Here is a 25,136-nt window from a genome sequence, read left to right as displayed (position 1 = left end):
TGGAAAGTCTTGTTCATCGAGAGATGCATATAACCTCGTCAGTGACATTGTTTTGAATAGTTCTCCAATCACTGCATCAGACTGAAGATTGATAAGCTCAAGTTGCAGGTCAGTGGGAGCGTTATCCACATTGAAGGTGAAAGGAGAGGAAACCAACAGCATGTCATTTTCCAACACTTTGAAATCCTCAAAATGATGAGAAAACTCACCGTTCAAAGCACGCAGCAGCGATGTATACTTCTCCCGCTGGTCATCTGATAGGGAACAGACTAGTAGTGTCGCAAGGTGGGTGAGATTGTTGGCTTCTACTTGGCGGGACAGGAGGAGTCATTTTCCCTTGAAGGCTTTTACAAGGCTGTACATCTGACGTGTAAAAAGGCCCTTCCCTTGTCTTCCCTTGTAGTTTGGAATTCAGTTCATTCACGAGGGCCATGATGTCCACGGTGAAGGCAGAATCAACCAACCATTCTTTATCTTGCAGTTGAGGGAAATCCACATATTTTCCTTTCATTTAAGCACCTTCCCCAAACTCAGTCATCTCATGTTTGGGTGGTAGGGAAGATCTGCATGACCCGACCCGGTCTCTTCCAACAGTGACACAAACATATGGTGAAAAGATTTTGTTCTTATGAAGTTTACCACATTAGTGACTGTATCCACAACATGGGTCATTTTCAGAACACATTTACAGAGCATCTCTGTGTTCAGCTCAGCTACTTGATCTTGTATCCTTTTCAAAAAAAGATTCCTGCCAAGTTTGGGCAACCATCAGTGGTCACGCTAGATAACTTTTCAAAACTCAGTCCCAGCTTTGCCACACACTTATTAACCTCCTCCAATAAATCTTTCCCTGTGGTTGTGCTCTTCATTGACTGGAATGAAGCAAGTTCCTCTGTAATTTCAAAGTCTGGGGTTATGAATATCAACAACTGCACCGTGTCACGTGCATCATTGCTCTTATCCAGGGCCAAGGAGAAATAGGTGAAATCCTTTACCTTGTCTTTCAACTGTTGTTTCATATTCTCTGCAATTATCATGACACAAGGTGAGACCCAGATGCAGACACAGGAGGCAGATGGTTGGAGTCTTACAATATTTATTAATCCAAAAGGAGAAGGCAAAAGGTCGTGGACAGGCAAAAGGTCAAAACCAGATCAGAGTCTAGGAGGTACAGAGTGGCAGACAGGCTCGTGGTCAAGGCAGGGAAAATGGTCAGGCAGGTGGATACAAAGTCCAGAAACAGGCAAGGGTCAAAACCAGGAGGACGAGAAAAAGAAGAATGCAAAAACCAGGAGAACGGGGAAAACCACTGGTTGACTTGGAAACATACAAGACGAACTGGCACAGAGAGACAGGAAACACAGGGATAAATACACTGGGGAAAATCAGCGACACCTGGAGGGGGTGGAGACAATCACAAGGACAGGTGAAACAGATAATGGCATGACAGTGATGTCCTCATCACGCCGTGTCACTGTTCGTCTTGACAGGGAAACATTTTTAAACAGCTCTTTCTTGTCAGGGCAAAGTATTGCTGCAGAGTCAATTAAACATTATTTAATGAATTCGCCCCCAGCGAATGGCTTGCTATGTTTAGCAATTTTGTGGGACAGTACATGGCTAGCTCTAGCAATTTCGTTGTTTGCTGAATGCAGTTCTGTGAAAAGTCCTAGCAGCTTCTGTATCTGAGAAAGCAACTCTTTCGATGCACTTGCCCTCTACTCATATACCTATATTTCTCTGCCTGCTTTGTCTGGAAGTGTCGGGAGAAGTTGTAGTCTTTCAAGACAGCGATGCTCTCTTTGCACACTTACCACACAGCTTTCGCTGATACCTCAGCAAAGAAATATTTCAATGTCCACTCTTGCTGGAACAATCTACATTCATTGTCTACTTTCCTTCTCTTTGAAATCTTTGAAAAACTAATTTATGCGATATTTCTAGCTAGCTACTATTTGTAACTGTGACGTGTGTGTCAGCCTGTCAGTCACGGTCTGTCCTCGTGCAGTTGTTATTTATACGTGCCTTCAAAATAAATGTCCCACAAGCGGTGGGAGTTAAATCATTCCTCAAAAGTGAGTATTCATTGGGCTTTTAATTTGAATTACAAATATGTTTTTCAAAACGTTACGAATCGCCAATTCTTAATGTGATCTGAGCACCATTCCGCGAGCCGTGGGACGGGCCGTCCTTTGCCCAGGCCTGCTCTAACCTGTTCTATGGAAAGTTCTTTGCTGGCGGTTCCTGATATCTCAGAGATCTTGTCAACGTGTTTTCGCAGATTTCTGAATCATGAATTCACTGGCAATGGAGCAGTGCAAAGCCTGCATCCAGCAATGTCACGAGTTACGTGACCCGTATTTGAAGCTGTTTCAGTACAGCTCTATACGAAGAGAGAAGGGGAGAGGGCAAACTCGATTGAACTGGTTTCAATGTATGGAATCACTTGGTAGTTTCTGGATTTTGGGTACACTTCTCCTTTAAGTAGTTATATAGTATTTTATTAAATCTATTGTATTATCTCTTATCTGTGTGAAGCGAGACTTACAGCCATAAAGAGGGTTTGGTACCATGTAAATGGACACTATGGATTCAGTCCTGTAACCTCAGTCATTATCACTGACTGTCATAATGATTGACAATATTGCACCTGACACAGAGATTGAAGTATCAGTATCAGTATCAGCTTTAATTTTGCAGACATATTGTAGCTTCCATCAATGTAATTGTTTGCATCATTATCAATCCCCCAAATATTTTAGGGGGTAAATATACAGAACCAGTCAAAGGTTTGGACACACCTACTCAGTCAAGTTTTGTTTTGATATTTTAACTATTTATATATATATGTATATATATGCCATTTATATATATATGCCATTTAGCAGACGCTTTTATCCAAAGCGACTTACAGTCATGTGTGCATACATTCTACGTATGGGTGGTCCCGGGGATCGAACCCGCTACCCTGGCGTTACAAGCGCCATGCTCTACCAACTGAGCTACAGAAGGACCACAACTATTTCTACATTGTAGAATAATAGTGAAGATATTAAAACTATGAAATAACACATATGGAATCATGTAGTAACCAAAGAGTGTTAAACAAATCAAAATATATTTTATATTTGAGATTCTTCAAAGTAGCCACCATTTGCCTTGATGACAGCTTTGCACACTCTTGGCATTCTCTCAACAAGTTGCATGAGGTAGTCACCTGGAATGCATTTCAATTAACAGGTGTGCCTTTTAAAAGTTAATTTGTGGAATTTCTTTCCTTCTTAATGCGTTTGAGCCAAGTGTGTTGTGACAAGGTAGGGGTGGTAATTGTAACGATCCTCTGTGGTGGAAGAAGGTGAGGACCAAAGCGCAGTGTGGTAAGCGTTCATATTTTTTATAAAATAACTGACCACTGAACAAAACAATAAACGAACAGTCCCGTAAGGTGAATGAAAAAAAAACACTAAACAGGAAATAATCACCCACCAAACACAGGTGGGAAAAGGCTACCTAAGTATGACTCTCAATCAGAGACAACGAACGACACCTGCCTCTGATTGAGAACCATACCAGGCCAAACACAAAACCACAACATAGAAAAAAGAACATAGAGTACCCACCCCAACCAAACTAAAACAAGGACATAACAAAAGAACTAAGGTCAGAACGTGACAGGTATACAGAATATAGCCCTATTTGGTAAAAGACCAAGTCCATATTATGGCAAGAACAGCTCAAATAAGCAAAGAGAAATGACAGTCCATTACTTTAACACATGAAGGTCAGTCAATAGAATGCCAAATGTGTGTCAGGTTTCTTCCAGACGTGACGCTTGGCATTCAGGCCAAAATGTTCAATCTTGGCTTCATCAGACCAGAGAATCTTGTTTCCGTTTATCTCCTCTACCATAAAGGCCTGTTTGATGGAGTCCTGCAGAGATGATTGTCCTTCTGAAAGGTTCTCCCGTCTCCACAGAGGAACTCTAGAGCTGTCAGAGTGATCATGGAGTTCTTGGTCACCCCCCTGACCAAAGTATCAGGGAAGCAAACTGGTGAGGGCCCAAAAAGGTGACACTTTTTTTGTTGTTGCACTGAAACATACAAAACATCCCTGCTTAGTGGGAAATGCAGGTTAACTAATTAAACAACAAAGAATATGATCTACATCATCTGTCTCTGTGTGTAAAATAAAAAGTGGTTAATGTGAACCTAACTCACAGCTACAAAATGTAAAGAAAGCAATCCAATGTTATTTGCTGCCTAGACTTTACTGCAAATGACACTTTTGAGAAAAAACAATACACTAATATTTCAGATAGAATAGAACGCTTGTGACCACACACATCTAAATATTGCACTTGGGGAAAAAACATCTTAAAGTAGAAATAGAATGAAACAAACAGGCATTCTATTTTTGCTCTACTATAGTGGCCACTACAGCAGACATCGATCAAGTGCACAAGGCTACATGTGTGCAAAAATAACTTCACTGAGTAAAACATTTTATAAATCCCTCCTCACTCACACACACGTATTACTGTCAAATTCAACACAACAAAAGCAATATCTTTGGGCTATACATTATTACATTGTACACTTTCTGCCTGCGGACATCTGTTCTACAATGCTCCAGCAGAGCATGATATGCGTTATGTCAACAAAGTGTCTCTTTCAGGCAGAGAGGACACCTGGCTTACTTACCCCTTTTATCCAGAGACTGAAAAAGAGAGACATAGGGAAAGTATGTTGCGTTCCTTTCACCTCTATAGTGGCATCCATCTTAAGCCTGGCCAGGTTACAGCTACACTTGATCCCTGCATCCACTTGTTTAACAAGCAACGCCTCATTTTCACCTCTATAGTGGCATCCATCTTAAGCCAGGCCCGGTTACAGCTACACTTGATCCCTGCATCCACTTGTTTAACAAGCAACGCCTCATTTTCACCTAATTATCTTATTCTGAAAATTAACCACATACTGTCGAGGGAAAACATTAGTTCATAGTTAGTAGTTAGTTCGTTAGATAGTTAACATTTCACACAGATTGCCAGGGTCCAGTAAGCAACTCATGCATTATAACTTAAGGAACGGCAAGGAGTCATATACCAGTTAATACTATAGCGAATTGGTTTGGTTACTAACGTTAGCTCATCTGATGTTGTAACGTTAGGTAGCTAATGTTAGCTGACTGACTTTATTAGCCAGCTAATTTTCACACCATAAACTCAATTATTTGATCAGTTAAGTTGGCTAATGTTGCTCAACATTTCTCTGGCTAGCTAACAGAGAATTCGATCCAGCTAGCAAGATATTTAACAATGCTAACAATACTTGTTCCACCACACTTTCTCCCTCACCTCAAACTTTCCAAATGCCAGTTGTTTTTCGGTTACAGCTCAGGATGTACACTTCACCACCTTCTCACTCGTCAGGCTTCTCACCTACCTCTTCGTTATCGTTCAGTGGACGTGCTGCTGTAATTGACAAGCTGTATTTCCAGACGCGCTCTGATGCTGTAACTAGCACATTGGTTGTCTCTTCTCTCTTCAGTCGCTGCGTTCTGTTGATATGTAAACGTTTGGCTGAGCCTTGGATACAGCCAGTATTGCTCCAAACACGCATCACTCATTCGTTTACAGACAGTAGTGATCCAAAGCCCCCCCACCCCCCAAACTTTTCTCATTGGATCTACAAGAATCAGGTAGGTCACCTATATTAGATTCAAAATGGCAAATTCCTCTGAAAGGTGACTAGTTTGCGTCCCTGTGGTATTCTGTGTAGATTGCTGAGGATTTTAATTTTATTTGATCCATTTTAGAATAAGGCTAAAAAATGTCAAGGGGTCTGAATACTTTCCAAATGCACTGTATATGGCACAGCTGTCAATTATTTGGTCCTGAAATTAAACAGGTATACTTTTTTATTCACCACAATTTCCTTTAACCAATTTTGGTCTTTATTTACCAATTGTGGTGTTTAATGCAGGGCCGACAGACAAGTTGCTGACTTTTTCCACCTTCCACTTGCCTCTTCCATTTTTGCGGTAATGCTGCAATTAGTTGGTTGTAATTTTGAGTAGAGCAGACATTTCCATACATTTGTGTTTGCTGCATGTGTGACATAACTCCACCAGTCCTATTTATGATATAATTTACAAAGATCATACTTTTTATTTTTTTATTCCAAAAATAATGTTTTTTTTTTTTTTTTAAATCAATTGAAGGAGTATTGATGGAAGAGGAGGAGGTGACATGAGGGAGGAGGAGGATAGATAAGGAATCTGTGCCAGAAGTCAGCCTCTGGCTATGTTCTGCCATTTAATCACAGCTTGGATTCTGCTCACTAGGAAACCCCTTAGAGACAAACGGCACCACGGTGCCTTAGCCATACTTGACTTTAACCACAAGACACCCTCCCTTCCTTAACTACAGACGAGACACACAACCCAACCACACCATCTTCTTCTCTCTCCCTCCACCCCCACGGAGTTTCGCTGCGCCGCTGTGCACACTGGGACCTAGCAGAGGGCATTGAAAATATGTTTTCTTTCCGACTTTTCTGTTTTGTCACATTTTTTTTAATCATCTCTAACTTTTTTCCCCTCCCTTCATCAGACGTAAACCTCTGTTTATTTTCATCTATTCCCCTGAGAGCAGCCCAGTCAGGAGGGATCATTCAGAAGGTTACATCACTGCTGATTAGCCACAATGTTATCATGGAAATCTCTCTCACCCTCTCTCCTCTTTAGGTTCCTTGTCAAAACATTCCGGAATCGAGTTGGATGGATAGGAAGTTAGGAATGTTTTTTTGGGAACGCCACAGCCAATCAGAGGGTAGCTGAGGAGGAGTTAGGAGCACTGCTGTGAGTGAAATATTTTTTGGAGGAGCCCACATTCCTCCAGGTGGGGACTGGCGCCAGCCCCCTCGGCTCTGCACAGTGTGAGGACGGAACTGGGGAAGGGTTGGGGAAAAAAGGTTGGGTTAGAACTGAGGAAAAGCTGAAGGCTTAGAAATCCACAGGGAGGTATATACATACTGGATAGAGATATTGTAGAAAACCCTGCTGAGTTTGGAAATGATTGTACAGAGAGACAAGACCTTGGGAGAAGGACACTCGACTGAATGACTGTCTACATTACATTGACATTTTAGTCATTAAGCAGATGCTTTTCTCCTCACTGTTAGTCAATGAGGGGATCTGTAACGTATTGGAGGTGAAGGCTATGTACTGAACATACTGTAGGCCTACTGTCGTACTGTTCAAGTATGAATACATGTATTTTCCTACACTAGTACTGGAGGTCAGGGCTATGCCATTGATTCCTTTACCGGTCTCTCATGGCTGGGTTCCTCAGGTCAAACATAGGAGGGATGGTCCTCTTGAACTGGTCAATGCTGTTCTTAGAGAAGTCTGCTTTCTCCCTCTGATTATCTTGCAGACATACAACAGCAACAGCAACAACAAAAACAACAACAGCAGCAACAACAACAACAACATCTGCAGATGTGGAGCTTTACTGCATTATGACTGCATTATAAACTGCTTCAAGAAGTTAAAATGATGATCATATGTACAACAAATATATATATTCTACAAAATATTGTAAAGATACAGTACTTGGAACTAAGCAAGGAATTTGGTCGGTATCATGCTACATAGGACAGCAGTTTAGGGCTAAGCAAAGACTGATCGAATATAGAGTAGAATAAAATGACAAGTGTAGTTGAGTTAGCCTGACCTTGAGTTCTCTGCTGAGTTTGTGTATTCTTGACTATGGCCTGGGCGGGGTTCTCCCCTGCTCTCTGTCTGCAGGGTGACAAACAGACCCGCCTTCCACTCATTCCAGTGGGCATCGCAACGCTGGGTGATTTCCCACACCTGCTGCAGGTAGTCGAGATTCCTACACAAACAACACACACATCACCAGTTAACTAACTCTAACCTACTAATTAACCCACTGCTGAGTGATCTCCCACACCTGCTGCATTAAAGAACAACAAGACTTATAAAGCATAAACTACTTCACTAGGCTATATATCGCAGGTAGACCGGAGACGACAACACACACACCATCAATGACCATCCCTGAGCATCTTGTTCTATACTACAGTAACAGTATCTTCTCCAGGGTCTGTATATCTTTAGAGGAAGATGCCCAGGCCGTGGCGGGTGGTTACCTTCTCCACCTCCTTCAGTGTGCCCAGCTGGCCTCTCAGCGCTGCTTCCTTCTCCACCTCCTTCAGTGTGCCCAGCTGGCCTCTCAGCGCTGCTTCCTTCTCCACCTCCTTCAGTGTGCCCAGCTGGCCTCTCAGCGCTGCTTCCTTCTCCACCTCCTTCAGTGTGCCCAGCTGGCCTCTCAGCGCTGCTTCCTTCTCCACCTCCTTCAGTGTGCCCACCTCCTTCAGTGTGCCCAGCTGGCCTCTCAGCAGTGTGCCCAGCTGGCCTCTCAGCGCTGCTTCCTTCTCCACCTCCTTCAGTGTGCCCAGCTGGCCTCTCAGCGCTGCTTCCTTCTCCACCTCCTTCAGTGTGCCCAGCTGGCCTCTCAGCGCTGCTTCCTTCTCCACCTCCTTCAGTGTGCCCAGCTGGCCTCTCAGCGCTGCTTCCTTCTCCACCTCCTTCAGTGTGCCCAGCTGGCCTCTCAGCGCTGCTTCCTTCTCCACCTCCTTCAGTGTGCCCAGCTGGCCTCTCAGCGCTGCTTCCTTCTCCACCTCCTTGCCCAGCTGGCCTCTCAGTGCTTCCTTCTCCAGCTGCCCAGGCCTCTCAGCGCTGCTTCCTTCTCCACCTCCTTCAGTGTGCCCAGCTGGCCTCTCAGCGCTGCTTCCTTCTCCACCTCCTTCAGTGTGCCCAGCTGGCCTCTCAGCGCTGCTTCCTTCTCCACCTCCTTCAGTGTGCCCAGCTGGCCTCTCAGCGCTGCTTCCTTCTCCACCTCCTTCAGTGTGCCCAGCTGGCCTCTCAGCGCTGCTTCCTTCTCCACCTCCTTCAGTGTGCCCAGCTGGCCTCTCAGCGCTGCTTCCTTCTCCAGGGCTGACTCACACATCACCACACTGACAAACGGACCTGCAGGTATATGCAGTACACGCAGATGTTAATTCAATAGCAGTGAAAGTGACTATGTAATGTGCAGTAACCATGAGCAGATTTCACACTATTCACAGAAAAGAAACAGTGTGATTGTATCAGCGATGGTAATCTGGGCTGTTTAACTCAACAGTGTGGGGTAAAGGAAGTAGAGAAGAAGTGTTCCTCCCTCTGCGCCATTCATGTTGTTTCACAGCTGGACCCCAGAGGGAAGGAGGGGAAATAAAGAGCAGGAGGGGGGGTTGAGGAAGATAGAGAGATGGAGTGAGAGAGAGTACCAATAATACTTGAATCAGTTATAGAACCCATTGCCCTTTATGGTTGTGAGGTCTGGGGTCCTCTCACCAACCAAGAACTAACAAAACGGTACAAACACCAAATTGAGACACTGCAGGCAGAATTCTGCAAAAATATGTGTACAACGTAAAACACCAAATAAATGAGAATTAGGCCGATACCCGCTAATGATCAAAATCCAGAAAAGGAAGCGATTCCCAAACCTTCCTTAACAAAGCCATCACCTACAGAGAAGTTAAGCTGGAAAATAGCCCCCTAAGCAAGCTGGTCCTGGGGCTCTGTTCACAAACACAAACAGACCGCACAGAGGCCCAGGACAACAACACAATTAGACCCAAACAAATCATGAGAAAACAAAAAGATAATTACTTGACACATTGGAAAGAATTTCCCAAAACCCCAGAGCAAACTATAATGCTATTTGGCCCTAAACAGAGAGCAAGTATCAGAACACCTGACCACTGTGACTGACCCAAAATTAAGGAAAGCGTTGACTATGTACAGACTCATTGAGCATAGCCTTGCTATTGAGAAAGACCGCCGAAGCCACACCTGGCTCTCAAGAGAAGACAGACTATGTGCACACTGACCACAAAATGAGGTCGAAACTGAGCTGCACTTCCTAACCTCCTGCCAAATGTATGACCATATTAATGACAAATATTTCCCTCAGATTACACAGACCCACAAATTATTATTTATTTTATAAACTCACATATCTACTGGGTGAAATACCACAGTGTGCCATCAGAGCAGCAATTATTGTGACCTGCAGCCACAAGGGCAACCAGTGAAGAACAAAAACCATTGTAAATACAACCTATATTTATGTTGATTTATTTTCCATTTTGTCCTTGAACTATTTTGTAATGACTGCGTTGAGTAGCATAGTATATTTCACTGGTCACCATAGCAACACCCACCTGTAGCACGCGCTCCAGCAGGTATATTTCACTGGACACCATAGCAACGCCCACCTGTAGCACACGCTCCAGCAGGTATATTTCACTGGTCACCATAGTAACACCCACCTGTAGCACGCGCTCCAGCAGGTATATTTCACTGGTCACCATAGTAACACCCACCTGTAGCACGCGCTCCAGCAGGTATATTTCACTGGTCACCATAGTAACACCCACCTGTAGCACGCGCTCCAGCAGGTATATTTCACTGGTCATCCCCAAAGCCAACACTTTCTTTGGCCGCCTTTCCTTCCAGTTCTCTGTTGCCAATGACTGGAACGAATTGCAAAAATCACTTAAGTTGGACTCTCTAACTTTAAGCATCAGCTGTCAGAGCAGCTTACCGATCACTGTACCTGTACTCAGCCAATCTGTAAATAGCACACCCAACTACCTCATCCCCATATTGTTAATTTTCCTCTTGCTCTTATGCACCCCAGTATCTCTACTTGCACATCATCATCTGCACATCTATCACTCCAGTGTCAATGCTAAATTGTAATTATTTCGCCTCCATGACCCATTTATTGCCTTACCTCCCTAATCTTCTACATTTGCACACAATATACATAGATTTTTCTATTGTGTTATTGACAGTACATTTGTTTATGTGTAACTCTGTGTTGTTGTTTTTGTCACACTGCTTTGCTTTATCTTGGCCAGGTCGCAGTTGTAAATGAGAACTTGTTCTCAACTAGCCCACCTGGTTAAATAAAGGTGAAATAAAAATAAAATAAAAAGTGAGTGTTTTAATAAATAAAATAAACACAAACAATGCACCGGCATGAATAACACCTGAGGAAAGAACCAAGGGGACTGACAGATATGGGGAAAATAATCAAGGAGTTGGAGTCCAGGTGAGTGTCATGAGGCACTGGTGCTCGAGACGATGGTGACAGGTGTGCGGGATAATCAGCAGTCTGATGACCTAGAGGCCGGAGAGAGAGTATACATGACATATTTGCACATCATTACAACACTGTGTATATATATATATATATTCCATTTCAAATGAAGGGGTTTTATTGGCATGGGAAACACGTTTACATTGCCAAGCAAGTGAAATAGATAAACAAAAGTTAAATAAACAAAACAATAGACATCAAATGTCTATTGTTTTGTTTATTTAACTTTTGTTTATCTATTTCACTTGCTTGGCAATGTAAACGTGTTTCCCATGCCAATAAAACCCCTTCATTTGAAATGGAATTGAGAGTAAGAGAGAGAGATGTGAACACCTTTGTTGCCCTGTGAGAGAGACAGAGAGCGAGAGCGGGAAAGAGGGTTTGGCTGGGGTACCAGGTCCCCCAGTCGGACCCTGCCAGATCCCCACAAAGCTCTCGAACTCCCACAGCCCCCCCGCCCCGCTCTGTCACACGACAGCTTTGATTTAGGAGATATTTGATCTACACACATAAAACCACCCCTTCTCTTCCACTTCCCAGACTGGGCCCCTGCTAAGTCGCTCACCACCACACACACTGCCCTTCGACGGGGTCCCCCCAGCCTCACTTCTAAGCTTCTATACTCCCAGGCTCTTACAGGCAAGACGTTCAGCTTCAGACAGACAGACCCACCACCATTGTACCACAGCCTCTTATCTGCTTTCAATTAGACCCTTCACTGAGCTTCCTTCCTGCTCCTATTGTTACAGACACAATGGTACTGCAGTAGAGTGACTGGAGATGTAATGAAGGAATAACAGATTTATTCCATAACAGGATCCTGGATGGACTGGAGAGATCTCTATACTGTATGTGTGGCATTGGGCTGGTCCCAGGTCTCCCTGTCGAAGGCCATGCAGCCGAAACAGTTCAGAGTTTTTAATCTTTGTTTCCATTGTTTCCATACAAATAAAGGCGTTTTAATGAATTATATGAAGAGTGCCTTGGTGGTCCTCTCTTTTTGATGACCAATTTACCCCTTTTACCAAAGAGCACCTTCTGTCTACCAAAATCTACATTGTGTACCTTAGCAGCGCTTCCCTTCCTCCTTTTTTTCTACTGGTCCCAGGTCTGTTTGATCTGTCTTGCTGACTCCTATGGTCATTGTCACGCCAAACAGGACAGGTCTGTGATCAGCCTTGAGTTGCCTAGTGCTTTCTAAGGCTATTGCCGGGCATACATGACTTTCCAAATGCTAACATTGCTGAGCCCTTCACATTAAAACGACCGTCTTTCTTGATGTTTTTAGTCTTGCCAATGTAGTGGTGCGCACACTAAACAATGGGGAGGGGGGGTCAAACACTACAAGATTCTTCACTTGGTCATGAGGATTCTCCATATCACACTGTCTCACGAAAACAATGATGTGATAATGTGATTAGATCGTAGCTAGAACGAGCTGTGGCTCAAAGCAGCCTCATAAACGTTTTCAGTCGGACATTCACGCTTGGCATACAGAATTAATCTAGCCAATATATTTTGAAATGGATAACATCGCTTGTGAACTTACAAACTGTAACGATTTCACACTTTGGCTTTGGTTAAAGGCAAGTACAAACACATACTAGTAATCATAGCTCCTGCTTGAGAGTCCACACATTCTGGGTGATGCAGTACATCATTATCATTGGCCTCTTCTATGGCAAACACTCATTGGCCATTGCTGATCACCGCTCTCCAAACGTGTCGTTGCACATCTCGCACTACAAGATCATGGCAGATTTTGTGCCGATAAAATTGAACGTTTGAAAGTATCAGGACGTTTGGGGGTGCCTCAAAGACAGGATCGGTCGCCCTCAGATTGCGTCTCTGACCCGCTTACATTAAATGAGCGTCGGTGACGTCTGCCAAGAAGGCAACGACATGGGGATTTTGTCTCCCATCTCAAAAACTTGTCTGGGACAGCTACATCTTGACCAACATCGCGTAGTGTACACCTGGCTTATGGGAGGTTGATGGTCTTTATGGATATACTATTCACAGACAGAGAAGTATTTTTGATGAGATATTGATATCGTCTCTATACAAAACCATCAGACCAGTTAACTCCTTTTATCTTTGACTGTGATGTGCCCTTCACACAAAGAATTAATGTGATGTGGCTAACCCAAATGACTGGGATATTATTGTAGCGTGTGTGTATGTGTGCGTGAGTATGGTGGTGGTCTGGACTTGAATACTAATGTCCCAGAGGACAAAGGCTTCCTCCTGGCCACATTAACCTGCCCTGTGCTACATTCACAACCATTGTTTTCACCTTCCAAACATTCGCCCCATTCTCTTCTCAACTAGATCTGAGCAGAAGGGAATGGAAGGCTGAGGTGAGAGAAACAACTTCCAATGAGTTCTGGAATAGAACTGTAAAATAGAATTGTGGGGATAAAAGAAGAAGAAGAATAGAATAGAATTGTGAATACACAAAGTGAGGTGACTTTGTGGAACTTGAAGTGATGAATTTGACGGTGCTAAGGTGCACAATGTAACGTGCACAACTTTCCCACAGTGAGGGCGAGGGGAGTGGTTCACATTCTTAGATGTGTTGAAAGCGTAAAAGTTTGGATTCAGACGTGGTGAGAGAAAGTAGTGTGAGAGCCAGAAGGAGAGATGGGAAGGAAATGTAACTCTGTCATGACAAAAACAACAAGGCGTCACACGTCTCTCTCTGTGTTCTCATGAACCATGGTGAGAGAGGAGAGGATCCAGGGAGTAGAGCAAAGGGATGAAAGGGAGGTAAAGGAAAAATAGGACAGTGGTTTGTCCTCTTTGGTACAGTTTGGTACTCTGTCTTTGTTTTGAGTCATAGAATTGTGTGCGCACGCGTGTGCGTGCGTGTGTGTGTATGGAGTAGCAACGATTTCAAACACATTTTTTATGGAAACCGGAAATAACATAATAAATAAAAGGAAGGATGAATTGTGGCACAGTCAGAATGGGGGATGATCTCCATAAACAGGTTCTGATACTTCTCTGATCCACACATCTATACACTACAGAGAGTGAATGAGAAGGAAGAATAGAGAGGGAGTGAGAAAGAGAGAGGGAGATAACAGCCAATTATCAAAACCCAGAAAAGAGACGTTCAATTCTACAACCACCTAAAAGGAAACCAAACCTTCCATAATAAAACCATCTCCTACAGAGAGAAGAACCTGGAGAAGAGCCCGCTAAACAAGCTGGTCCTGGGGCTCTGTTCACACACACAAACAGACCCCACAGAGCCCCAGGACAACAACACAATTAGATTCAAGAGAACAAAAAGATAATTACTTGGCACAGTGGAAAGAATTAACAAAAAAAAATGAGCAAACTAGAATGCTATTTGGCCCTAAAACAGAGAGTACACAGTGGCAGAATAGCTGACCACTATGACTAACCCAAAACTAAGAAAAGCTTTGACTACATGTAGAGGCCATAGTGATGTCATGACTGTCCTGTGAGGATCACAATGGGTCAGATCAGCTCAGCAATGGTTGATAATAACCAGACCTTCTCTCACCCACAGAAGAGGCGAGGAGGGAACTGGGCCGGGTTGACAGTTCACACACAACCGGTTGTAAATTACAGGTGAATGGCCTCTTTCTCTCCCTCCAGTAAAATCCACCAGAGGATAGTCTTTGTTAACAGGCTTTAACATTCAAAACTATAACATAGTCAAAAGTGGATAGTGGAACATTAATTCTATAATAGGAATGTGGGGAATTATCATTGGGGATCTATAGAAAACTAATGCCACATTGGTTTTTATTTTGATGTGATGTCATTAAAAAGGGAATGGACGAATTAAAGTATTTTTGTTAAGATAGGAAAGCAATTTTAGGAGTCATAAGAGAACTTGCAAATCAAATCAAATTGTATTGGTCAAATACACGTGGTTAGCAGAAATGCTTGTGCTTCTAGTTCTTTAACTTCTTACGGCTTGGGGGCAGTATTGAGTAGCTTGGATGAATAAGGTGCCCAGAGTAAACTGCCTGCTACTCAGGCCCATCAGCGAAGATATGCATAGTATTAGTATATTTGGATAGAAAACACACGGAAGTTTCTAAAACTGTTTGAATTATGTCTGTGAGTATAACAGAACTCCTATGGCAGGCAAAACCTTGAGAAAAAATCCAACCAGGAAGTGGGAAATCTGAGGTTTGTAGTTTTTCTCTTTGCCTATCCAAGATACAGTGTAAATTTGGTCCATTGCACTCCCTAAGGCTTCCACTAGATGTAAACAGTCTTTAGAACCATGTTTCAGACTTCTACTGTGAAGGAGGATATAATAAGAGCTGATTGAGTAAGAGGTCTGCCAGAGTGCCATGAGCGCCCCCGTGAGAGGTAGCTGCGTTCCATTGCATTTCTAAAGACAAAGGAATTCCCCCGGTTGGAACATTATTGAAGATTTATGTTATAAACATCCTAAAGATTGATTCTATACATCGTTTGACATGTTTCTACGAACTGTAATGGATTTTTGGGACTTTTCATCTGGCCTGCGCATCGTGAATTTGGATTTGTGAACTAAAGGCGCGAACAAAAAGGAGGTATTTGGACATAAATGATGATGGACTTTATCGAACAAAACAAACATTTATTGTGGAACTGGGATTACTGGGAGTGCATTCTGATGAAGATCATCAAAGGTAAGTGAATATTTATAATGCTATTTCTGACTTCTGTTGACTCAACAACATGGCGGATATCTGCATGGCTTGTTTTGGTCTCTGAGTGCTGCACTCAGATTATAGTGTGGTGTGCTTTTTCGGTTAAGCTTTTTTGAAATCTGACACAGCGGTTGCATTAAGGAGAAGTTTATCTGAAGGTACATGCATAACACTTGTATCTTTTATCAATGTTTATTGTGAGTATTTCTGTAAATTGATGTGGCTCTCTGTAAAATCATTGGATGTTTTGGAAGCAAAACATTACTGAATGTAACGCGCCAATGTAAACTGAGATTTTTGGATATAAATATGAACTTTATCGAACAAAACATACATGTATTGTGTAACATGAAGTCCTATGGAGTGTCATCTGATGAAGATTCATCAGTGATTCATTTTATCTATGGACCACCATTTTATTACATTTGCAATTGTAACAAATAATCTGCTCAGACCCCAACCAAGGAACATCAAAAGTCGTGCTATAAATTCACAGACAACACAAAGATTCCTTGATGTCCTTCCAGATTCCCTCTGTCTACCCAAGGACGCCAGAGGACAAAAATCAGTTAACCACATAACCGAGGAAATCAATTTAACCTTGCGCAATACCCTAGATGCAGCTGCACCCCTAAAAACTAAAAACATTTCTCATAAGAAACTAGCTCCCTGGTACACAGAAAATACCCGAGCTCTGAAGCAAGCTTCCAGAAAATTTGAACGGAAATGGCGCCACACCAAACTGGAAGTCTTCCGACTAGCTTGGAAAGACAGTACCGTGCAGTACCGAAGAGCCCTTACTGCTGCTCGATCATCCTAGCCAGCTAGCCCCCGAATAGCAGCACTGTAGAAACTATTACACTCAACGGAACAACTTGATTAGTGTAGTGTCAACAACGCAGCCACTGCCAGCTAGTCTACAAAGTCAACAACGCAGCCACTGCCAGCTAGCCTACTTCAGCAGTACTGTATCATTTTAATCATTTTAGTCAATAAGATTCTTGCTACGTAAGCTTAACTTTCTGAACATTCGAGACGTGTAGTCCACTTGTCATTCCAATCTCCTTGCATTAGCGTAGCCTCTTCTGTAGCGTGTCAACTATGTGTCTGTCTATCCCTGTTATCTCCTCTCTTCACAGACCATACAAACGCTCCACACCGCGTGGCCGCGGCCACCCTAATCTGGTGGTCCCAGCGCGCACGACCCACGTGGAGTTCCAGTTCTCCGGTAGCCTCTGGAACTGCCGATCTGCGGCCAACAAGGCAGAGTTCATCTCAGCCTATGCCTCTCTCCAGTCCCTCGACTTCTTGGCACTGACGGAAACATGGATCACCACAGATAACACTGCTACTCCTACTGCTCTCTCTTCGTCCGCCCACGTGTTCTCGCACACCCCGAGAGCTTCTGGTCAGCGGGGTGGTGGCACCGGGATCCTCATCTCTCCCAAGTGGTCATTCTCTCTTTCTCCCCTTACCCATCTGTCTATCGCCTCCTTTGAATTTCATGCTGTCACAGTTACCAGCCCTTTCAAGCTTAACATCCTTATCATTTATCGCCCTCCAGGTCCCCTCGGAGAGTTCATCAATGAGCTTGATGTCTTGATAAGCTCCTTTCCTGAGGACGGCTCACCTCTCACAGTTCTGGGCGACTTTAACCTCCCCACGTCTACCTTTGACTCATTCCTCTCTGCCTCCTTCTTTCCACTCCTTTCCTCTTTTGACCTCACCCTCTCACCTTCCCCCTACTCACAAGGCAGGCAATACGCTCGACCTCATCTTTACTAGATGCTGTTCTTCCACTAACCTCATTGCAACTCCCCTCCAAGTCTCCGACCACTACCTTGTATCCTTTTCCCTCTCGCTCTCATCCAACACTTCCCACACTGCCCCTACTCGGATGGTATCGCGCCGTCCCAACCTTCGCTCTCTCTCCCCCGCTACTCTCTCCTCTTCCATCCTATCATCTCTTCCCTCTGCTCAAACCTTCTCCAACCTATCTCCTGATTCTGCCTCCTCAACCCTCCTCTCCTCCCTTTCTGCATCCTTTGACTCTCTATGTCCCCTATCTTCCAGGCCGGCTCGGTCCTCCCCTCCCGCTCCGTGGCTCGACGACTCATTGCGAGCTCACAGAACAGGGCTCCGGGCAGCCGAGCGGAAATGGAGGAAAACTCGCCTCCCTGCGGACCTGGCATCCTTTCGCTCCCTCCTCTCTACATTTTCCTCCTCTGTCTCTGCTGCTAAAGCCACTTTCTACCACTCTAAATTCCAAGCATCTGCCTCTAACCCTAGGAAGCTCTTTGCCACCTTCTCCTCCCTCCTGAATCCTCCTCCCCCCTCCTCCCTCTCTGCAGATGACTTCGTCAACCATTTTGAAAAGAAGGTCGACGACATCCGATCCTCGTTTGCTAAGTCAAACGGCACCGCTGGTTCTGCTCACACTGCCCTACCCGGTGCTCTGACCTCTTTCTCCCCTCTCTCTCCAGATGAAATCTCGCGTCTTGTGACGGCCGGCCGCCCAACAACCTGCCCGCTCGACCCTATCCCCTCCTCTCTTCTCCAGACCATTTCCGGAGACCTTCTCCCTTACCTCACCTCGCTCATCAACTCATCCCTGACCGCTGGCTACGTCCCTTCCGTCTTCAAGAGAGCGAGAGTTGCACCCCTTCTGAAAAAACCTACACTCGATCCCTCCGATGTCAACAACTACAGACCAGTATCCCTTCTTTCTTTTCTCTCCAAAACTCTTGAACGTGCCGTCCTTGGCCAGCTCTCCTGCTATCTCTCTCAGAATGACCTTCTTGATCCAAATCAGTCAGGTTTCAAGACTAGTCATTCAACTGAGACTGCTCTTCTCTGTATCACGGAGGCGCTCCGCACCGCTAAAGCTAACTCTCTCTCCTCTACTCTCATCCTTCTAGACCTATCGATACTGTGAACCATCAGATCCTCCTCTCCACCCTCTCAGAGTTGGGCATCTCCGGCGCGGCCCACGCTTGGATTGCGTCCTACCTGACAGGTCGCTCCTACCAGGTGGCGTGGCGAGAATCTGTCTCCTCACCACGCGCTCTCACCACTGGTGTCCCCCAGGGCTCTGTTCTAGGCCCTCTCCTATTCTCGCTATACACCAAGTCACTTGGCTCTGTCATAACCTCACATGGTCTCTCCTATCATTGCTATGCAGACGACACACAATTAATCTTCTCCTTTCCTCCTTCTGATGACCAGGTGGTGAATCGCATCTCTGCATGTCTGGCAGACATATCAGTGTGGATGACGGATCACCACCTCAAGCTGAACCTCGGCAAGACGGAGCTGCTCTTCCTCCCGGGGAAGGACTGCCCGTTCCATGATCTCGCCATCACGGTTGACAACTCCATTGTGTCCTCCTCCCAGAGCGCTAAGAACCTTAAACTTTAAATGGCATATATATATTATATATATATATATATATAAACCTTGGCGTGATCCTGGACAACACCCTGTCGTTCTCAACTAACATCAAGGCGGTGGCCCGTTCCTGTAGGTTCATGCTCTACAACATCCGCAGAGTACGACCCTGCCTCACACAGGAAGCGGCGCTGGTCCTAATCCAGGCACTTGTCATCTCCCGTCAGGATTACTGCAACTCGCTGTTGGCTGGGCTCCCTGCCTGTGCCATTAAACCCCTACAACTCATCCAGAACGCCGCAGCCCGTTTGGTGTTCAACCTTCCCAAGTTCTCTCACGTCACCCCGCTCCTCCGCTCTCTCCACTGGCTTCCAGTTGAAGCTCGCATCCGCTACAAGACCATGGTGCTTGCCTACGGAGCTGTGAGGGGAACGGCACCTCAGTACCTCCAGGCTCTGATCAGGCCCTACACCCAAACAAGGGCACTGCGTTCATCCACCTCTGGCCTGCTCGCCTCCCTACCACTGAGGAAGTACAGTTCCCGCTCAGCCCAGTCAAAACTGTTCGCTGCTCTGGCTCCCCAATGGTGGAACACACTCCCTCACGACGCCAGGACAGCGGAGTCAATCACCACCTTCCGGAGACACCTGAAACCCCACCTCTTTAAGGAATACTTAGGATAGGATAAAGTAATCCTTCTCACCCCCCCTTAAAAGATTTAGATGCACTATTGTAAAGTGGCTGTTCCACTGGATGTCATAAGGTGAATGCACCAATTTGTAAGTCGCTCTGGATAAGAGCGTCTGCTAAATGACTTAAATGTAAATGTAATGATGTAAATGTAATCCTATTTTTCTAATTTAATTGAGGAAAATAAGAACAATCCGAAATTCCTTTTTGATACTGTCGCAAAGCCAACTAAAAAGCAACATTCCCCAAGAGAGGATGGCTTTCACTTCAGCAGTGATAAATTCATGAACTTCTTTGAGAAAAAGATCATGATTATTAGAAAGCAAATTACGGACTCCTCTGCGTATTCCTTCAAAGCTCAGTTGTCCTGAGTCTGCACAACTCTGCCAGGACCTAGGATCAAGAGAGACGCTCAAGTGTTTTAGTACTATATCTCATGGCCTCTAAACCTTCAAGCTGCATACTGGACCCTATTCCAACTAAACTACTGAAAGAGCTGTTTCCTGTGTGCTTGGCCCTCCTATGTTGAACATAATAAACGGCTCTCTATCCACCAGATGTGTACCAAACTCACTAAAAGTGGCAGTAATAAAGCCTCTCTTGAAAAAGCCAAACCTTGACCCAGAAAATAAAAAAAACTAAATCGGCCTATATCGAATCTTCCATTCCTCTCAAAAATGTTAGAAAAGGCTGTTGCGCAGCAACTCACTGCCTTCCTGAAGACAAACAATATATACGAAATGCTTCAGTCTGGTTTCAGACCCCATCATAGCACTGAGACTGCACTTGTGAAGGTGGTAAATGACCTTTTAATGGCATCAGACCGAGGCTCTGCAACTGTCCTCGTGCTCCTAGACCTTAGTGCTGCTTTTGATACCATCGATCACCACATTCTTTTGGAGAGATTGGAAACCCAAATTGGTCTACACGGACAAGTTCTGGCCTGGTTTAGATCTTATCTGTCAGAAAGATAACAGTTTGTCTTCTGACAAATCAACTGTAAATTTCGGTGTTCCTCAAGGTTCTGTTTTAGGACCACTATTGTTTTCGCTATATATTTTACCTCTTGGGGATGTTATTTGAAAACATAATGTTAACTTCCACTGCTATGCGGATGACACACAGCTGTACATTTCAATGAAACATGGTCCCAAAATTGCCCTCGCTAGAAACATGTGTTTCAGACATAAGGAAGTGGATGGCTGCAAACGTTCTACTTTTAAACTCGGACAAAACAGAGATGTTTGTTCTAGGTCCAAAGAAACAAAGAGATCTTCTGTTGAATCTGACAATTAATCTTAATAGTTGTACAGTCGTCTCAAATAAAACTGTGAAGGACCTCGGCGTTACTCTGGACCCTGATCTCTCTTTTGAAGAACCTATCAAGACCATTTCAAGGACAGCTTTTTTCCATCTACATAACATTGCAAAAATCAGAAACTTTCTGTCCAAAAATTATGCAGAAAAATGTATCCATGCTTTTGTCACTTCTAGGTTAGACTACTGCAATGCTCTACTTTCTGGCTACCCGGATAAAGCACTAAATAAACTTCAGTTAGTGCTAAATACCACTGCTAGAATCCTGACTAGAACAAAAAAAATTATCAAATTACTCCAGTGCTAGCCTCCCTAAACTGGCTTCCTGACAAGGCAAGGGCTAATTCAAGGTTTTACTGCTAACCTACAAAGCATTACATGGGCTTGCTCCTACCTATTACTCTGATTTGGTCCTACCGTACATACCTACACGTACGCTACGGTCACAAGACGCAGGCCTCCTAATTGTCCCTAGAATTTCTAAGCAAACAGCTGGAGGCAGGGCTTTCTCCTAAAGAGCTCCATTTTTATGGAATGGTCTGCCTACCCATGTAAGAGACGCAGACTCGGTCTCAACCTTTAAGTCTTTACTGAAGACTTATCTCTTCAGTGGGTCATATGATTGAGTGTAGTCTGGCCCACGAGTGGGAAGGTGAACGGAAAGGCTCTGGAGCAACGAACCGCCCTTGCTGTCTCTGCCTGGATGGTTCCCCTCTTTCCACTGGGATTCTCTGCCTCTAACCCTATTACAGGGGCTGAGTCACTGGCTTACTGGGGCTCTTTCATACCGTCCCTAGGAGGGGTGCGTCACTTGAGTGGATTGAGTCACTGATGTGATCTTCCTGTCTGGGTTGATGCCCACACTTGGGTTGTGCCATGGCGGAGATCTTTGTGGGCTATACTCGGCCTTGTCTCAGGATGGTAAGTTGGTGGTTGAAGATATCCCTCTAGTGGTGTGGGGGCTGTGTTTTGGCAAAGTGGGTGGGGTTATATCTTTCCTGCTTGGCCCTGTCCGGGGGTGTTCTCGGATGGGGCCACAGTGTCTCCTGACCCCTCCTGTCTCAGCCTCCAGTATTCATGCTGCAGTAGTTCATGTGTCGGGGGGCTAGGGTCAGTTTGTTATATCTGGAGTACTTCTCCTGTCCTATTCGGTGTCCTGTGTGAATTTAAGTGTGCGTTCTCTAATTCTCTTTCTCTCTCGGAGGACCTGAGCCCTAGGACCATGCCTCAGGACTACCTGACATGATGACTCCTTGCCGTCCCCAGTCCACCTGGCCATGCCGCTGCTCCACTTTCAACTGTTCTGCCTTATTATTATTTGACCATGTTGGTCATTTATGAACATTTGAACATCTTGGCCATGTTCTGTTATAATCTCCACCCTGGCACAGCCAGAAGAGGACTGGACACCCCACATAGACTGGTTCCTCTCTAGGTTTCTTCCTAGGTTTTGGCCATTCTAGGGAGTTTTTCCTAGCCACTGTGCTTCTACACCTGCATTGCTTGCTGTTTTGGGGTTTTGGGCTATGTTTCTGTACAGCACTTTGAGATATCAGCTCATGTACAAAGGGCTATATAAATACATTTGATTTATTTAACATTTCAGTTTGTCCGTGATGTGTACGCCGAGGAACTTAAAACGTTCCACCTTCTCCACTACTGTCCCGTCAATGTGGATGGGGGGGCTCCCTCTGCTGTTTCCTGCAATCGTAAATCCTGTAAGTAGCCACGCCCCGTTTGAGGTCAGAGAGTGTATCAGCCTGATGGAACCGCCCCCTTCGGCCAGAGTGCATAACAGGATTGCCCACAGAGATTAACATTAGAACATGAAAGACAGGGAGTTGCAGCCCACGTCTAAAGTGGTTTAAACGCTGAATCTCAGAGATCAGGAAACGGGAGCTACACATTTGAAATGGTTGAAACTTTGAACCTCAACACGAGGTGAAGAAATAAACTCACCTTCCTTTTTGGACCGGAACATTGCCGTGTGGCATCTGTGCGTGTGAAGTGGTCTGAATCCTGAACCCTGAGTAAATCGGCATGAGGTGTGGGCGAGAGGCTCGCCTCCAAGACAATCATAGGTACTGCTGGTCAGCTGTCCTTTAGTCGGATATTGATAAAACTAATCTAGGTAAAACTATCCTACTACGAGTCTCAAATCACTGTATTCTCCGACTATCATCACCAATGGGAAACATCGACATGGCTGGCTATCTTCCAGAGTGAACAACAGTAGAAAAGACGGGTCCGGACCCTTTTGGACAATCAGAGCCTTACCACCGTCCCGCTGAAAGGCCAATCCACATCCTTCCTAGGAAGGCTTAGTTCTGACAGAGATAAATGGTGAACAAAGACATACACAAGTCAATACATTCATGATTTCTTATTCCAAACGGGCGGCGGTTCGTGTGCAAAGTATATGATTCATGTGAAAATAGTTCTAAAATGTATCCACGATAAGTGTCGTTTTTTCTCCATCCCCCCATCTCTGTGGTAACAAGCCGTCATATTGTCAGTCCGCTAGGGACCTTCTTCTCATGTATTGAGTGTGTATGTTATTCTGTTTCTTAGTTAGTTAGTAAAATCATTTAACCAATTGGTGTAGTTGTCACGACTTGTTCGGGCAGTGCTCGGCGTTCGACGTCACCGGTCTTCTAGCCATCATTGATCCTTTTTTCATTTTCCATTGGTTTTGTCTTGTCTTCCCACACACCTGTTTTCAATCCCATTCATTAACTGTTGTGTATTTAACCCTCTGTTTCCCCTCATGTCTTTGTCAGAGATTGTTTTATTGTCAGTGTAGTGTGATTGTTGTATAGGTGCGCGTCGGGTCCTCGTACCCATGTTTGTTTGTTTATGTACATTTAGTGTTATGGAGCATACTCCGTGGACTTTATTAAAAGACTCCATTTGACTCTCCTGCGCCTGACTACCCTGCCACCCATTACACCTATGCATGACAGTAGTCCTGAATCATGAGTAAGGCTGGGGCTTTTGTAGATGCATGAGGTTAAGACTTCTTAGAATTATGATATTATAAGAGGTTATGATTAATATGTTGACTGTTTTATGGATGTGACAGGTATAGCCGCGCTATAGAGTTTAATTTGGGAGATGGTGACTCTTTAAACAACCACTTCTGTGGTGCCCCAATTGCATAATGGGTTAATTGTTACATGATTAATTTAAATCAGGTAACAATTAAACATCGTTAGTGGATTAAATAAATAAGCAATCAGATTAATAAGAGTAAATTCACGACAGTGAGCATAGCCTTGTTATTGAGAAAGGTCGCCGAAGGCAGATCTGGCTCTTAAGAAAAGACAGGCTATGTGCACACTGCACACAAAATAAGGTGGAAACTGAGCTGCACTTCCTAACCTCCTGCCAAATGTATGGCCATATTAGAGACACATATTTCCCTCAGATTACACAGACCCACAAAGAACATGAAAACAAATCGAATTTTGATAAAATCCCATATCTATTGGGTGAAATACCAGTGTGCCATCACAGCAGCAAGATTTGTGACCTGTTGCCACAAGAAAAGGCAACCAGTGAAGAACAAAAACCATTGTACATACAACCCATATTTATGTTTATTTATTTACCTCTTTTTCTTTTTACTTTAACTATTTGCACATCATTACAACACTGTATATAGACATAACATGACATTTGAAAAGTTTAGGGTCACTTAGAAATGTCCTTGTTTTTGAAAGAAAACCATTAAAATAACATCAAATTGATCAGAAATACAGTGTAGACATTTTTATGTTGTAAATGACTATTGTAGCTGGAAACTGAATATTTTT

General features: G+C 44.3%; 1 protein-coding gene across 1 annotated transcript in view; it reads right to left on the bottom strand.

Annotated features, from left to right (window-relative positions):
• Positions 1-1,079: 1,079 nt before the first annotated feature.
• The window catches only part of LOC118373381 (uncharacterized), a 58,266-nt gene continuing 34,209 nt past the window's right edge, over positions 1,080-25,136 (bottom strand). Inside the window, exons 8-14 of the mRNA XM_052495680.1 lie at positions 8,783-9,057; positions 8,469-8,708; positions 8,178-8,378; positions 7,329-7,900; positions 6,732-6,950; positions 5,445-5,559; positions 1,080-4,090 (exon numbers count right to left, since the gene is read on the bottom strand). Of these exons, the coding sequence (XP_052351640.1) occupies positions 7,838-7,900; positions 8,178-8,378; positions 8,469-8,708; positions 8,783-9,057 (779 nt within the window). The 3' untranslated portion in view covers positions 1,080-4,090; positions 5,445-5,559; positions 6,732-6,950; positions 7,329-7,837. The remainder of the gene's footprint in view (positions 4,091-5,444; positions 5,560-6,731; positions 6,951-7,328; positions 7,901-8,177; positions 8,379-8,468; positions 8,709-8,782; positions 9,058-25,136) is intronic.

The sequence above is a fragment of the Oncorhynchus keta genome, chromosome 35 (assembly GCF_023373465.1).
Source record: "Oncorhynchus keta strain PuntledgeMale-10-30-2019 chromosome 35, Oket_V2, whole genome shotgun sequence".
NCBI classification, from domain to species: domain Eukaryota; kingdom Metazoa; phylum Chordata; class Actinopteri; order Salmoniformes; family Salmonidae; genus Oncorhynchus; species Oncorhynchus keta.
This window is presented reverse-complemented; position numbering and strand designations above follow the sequence as displayed.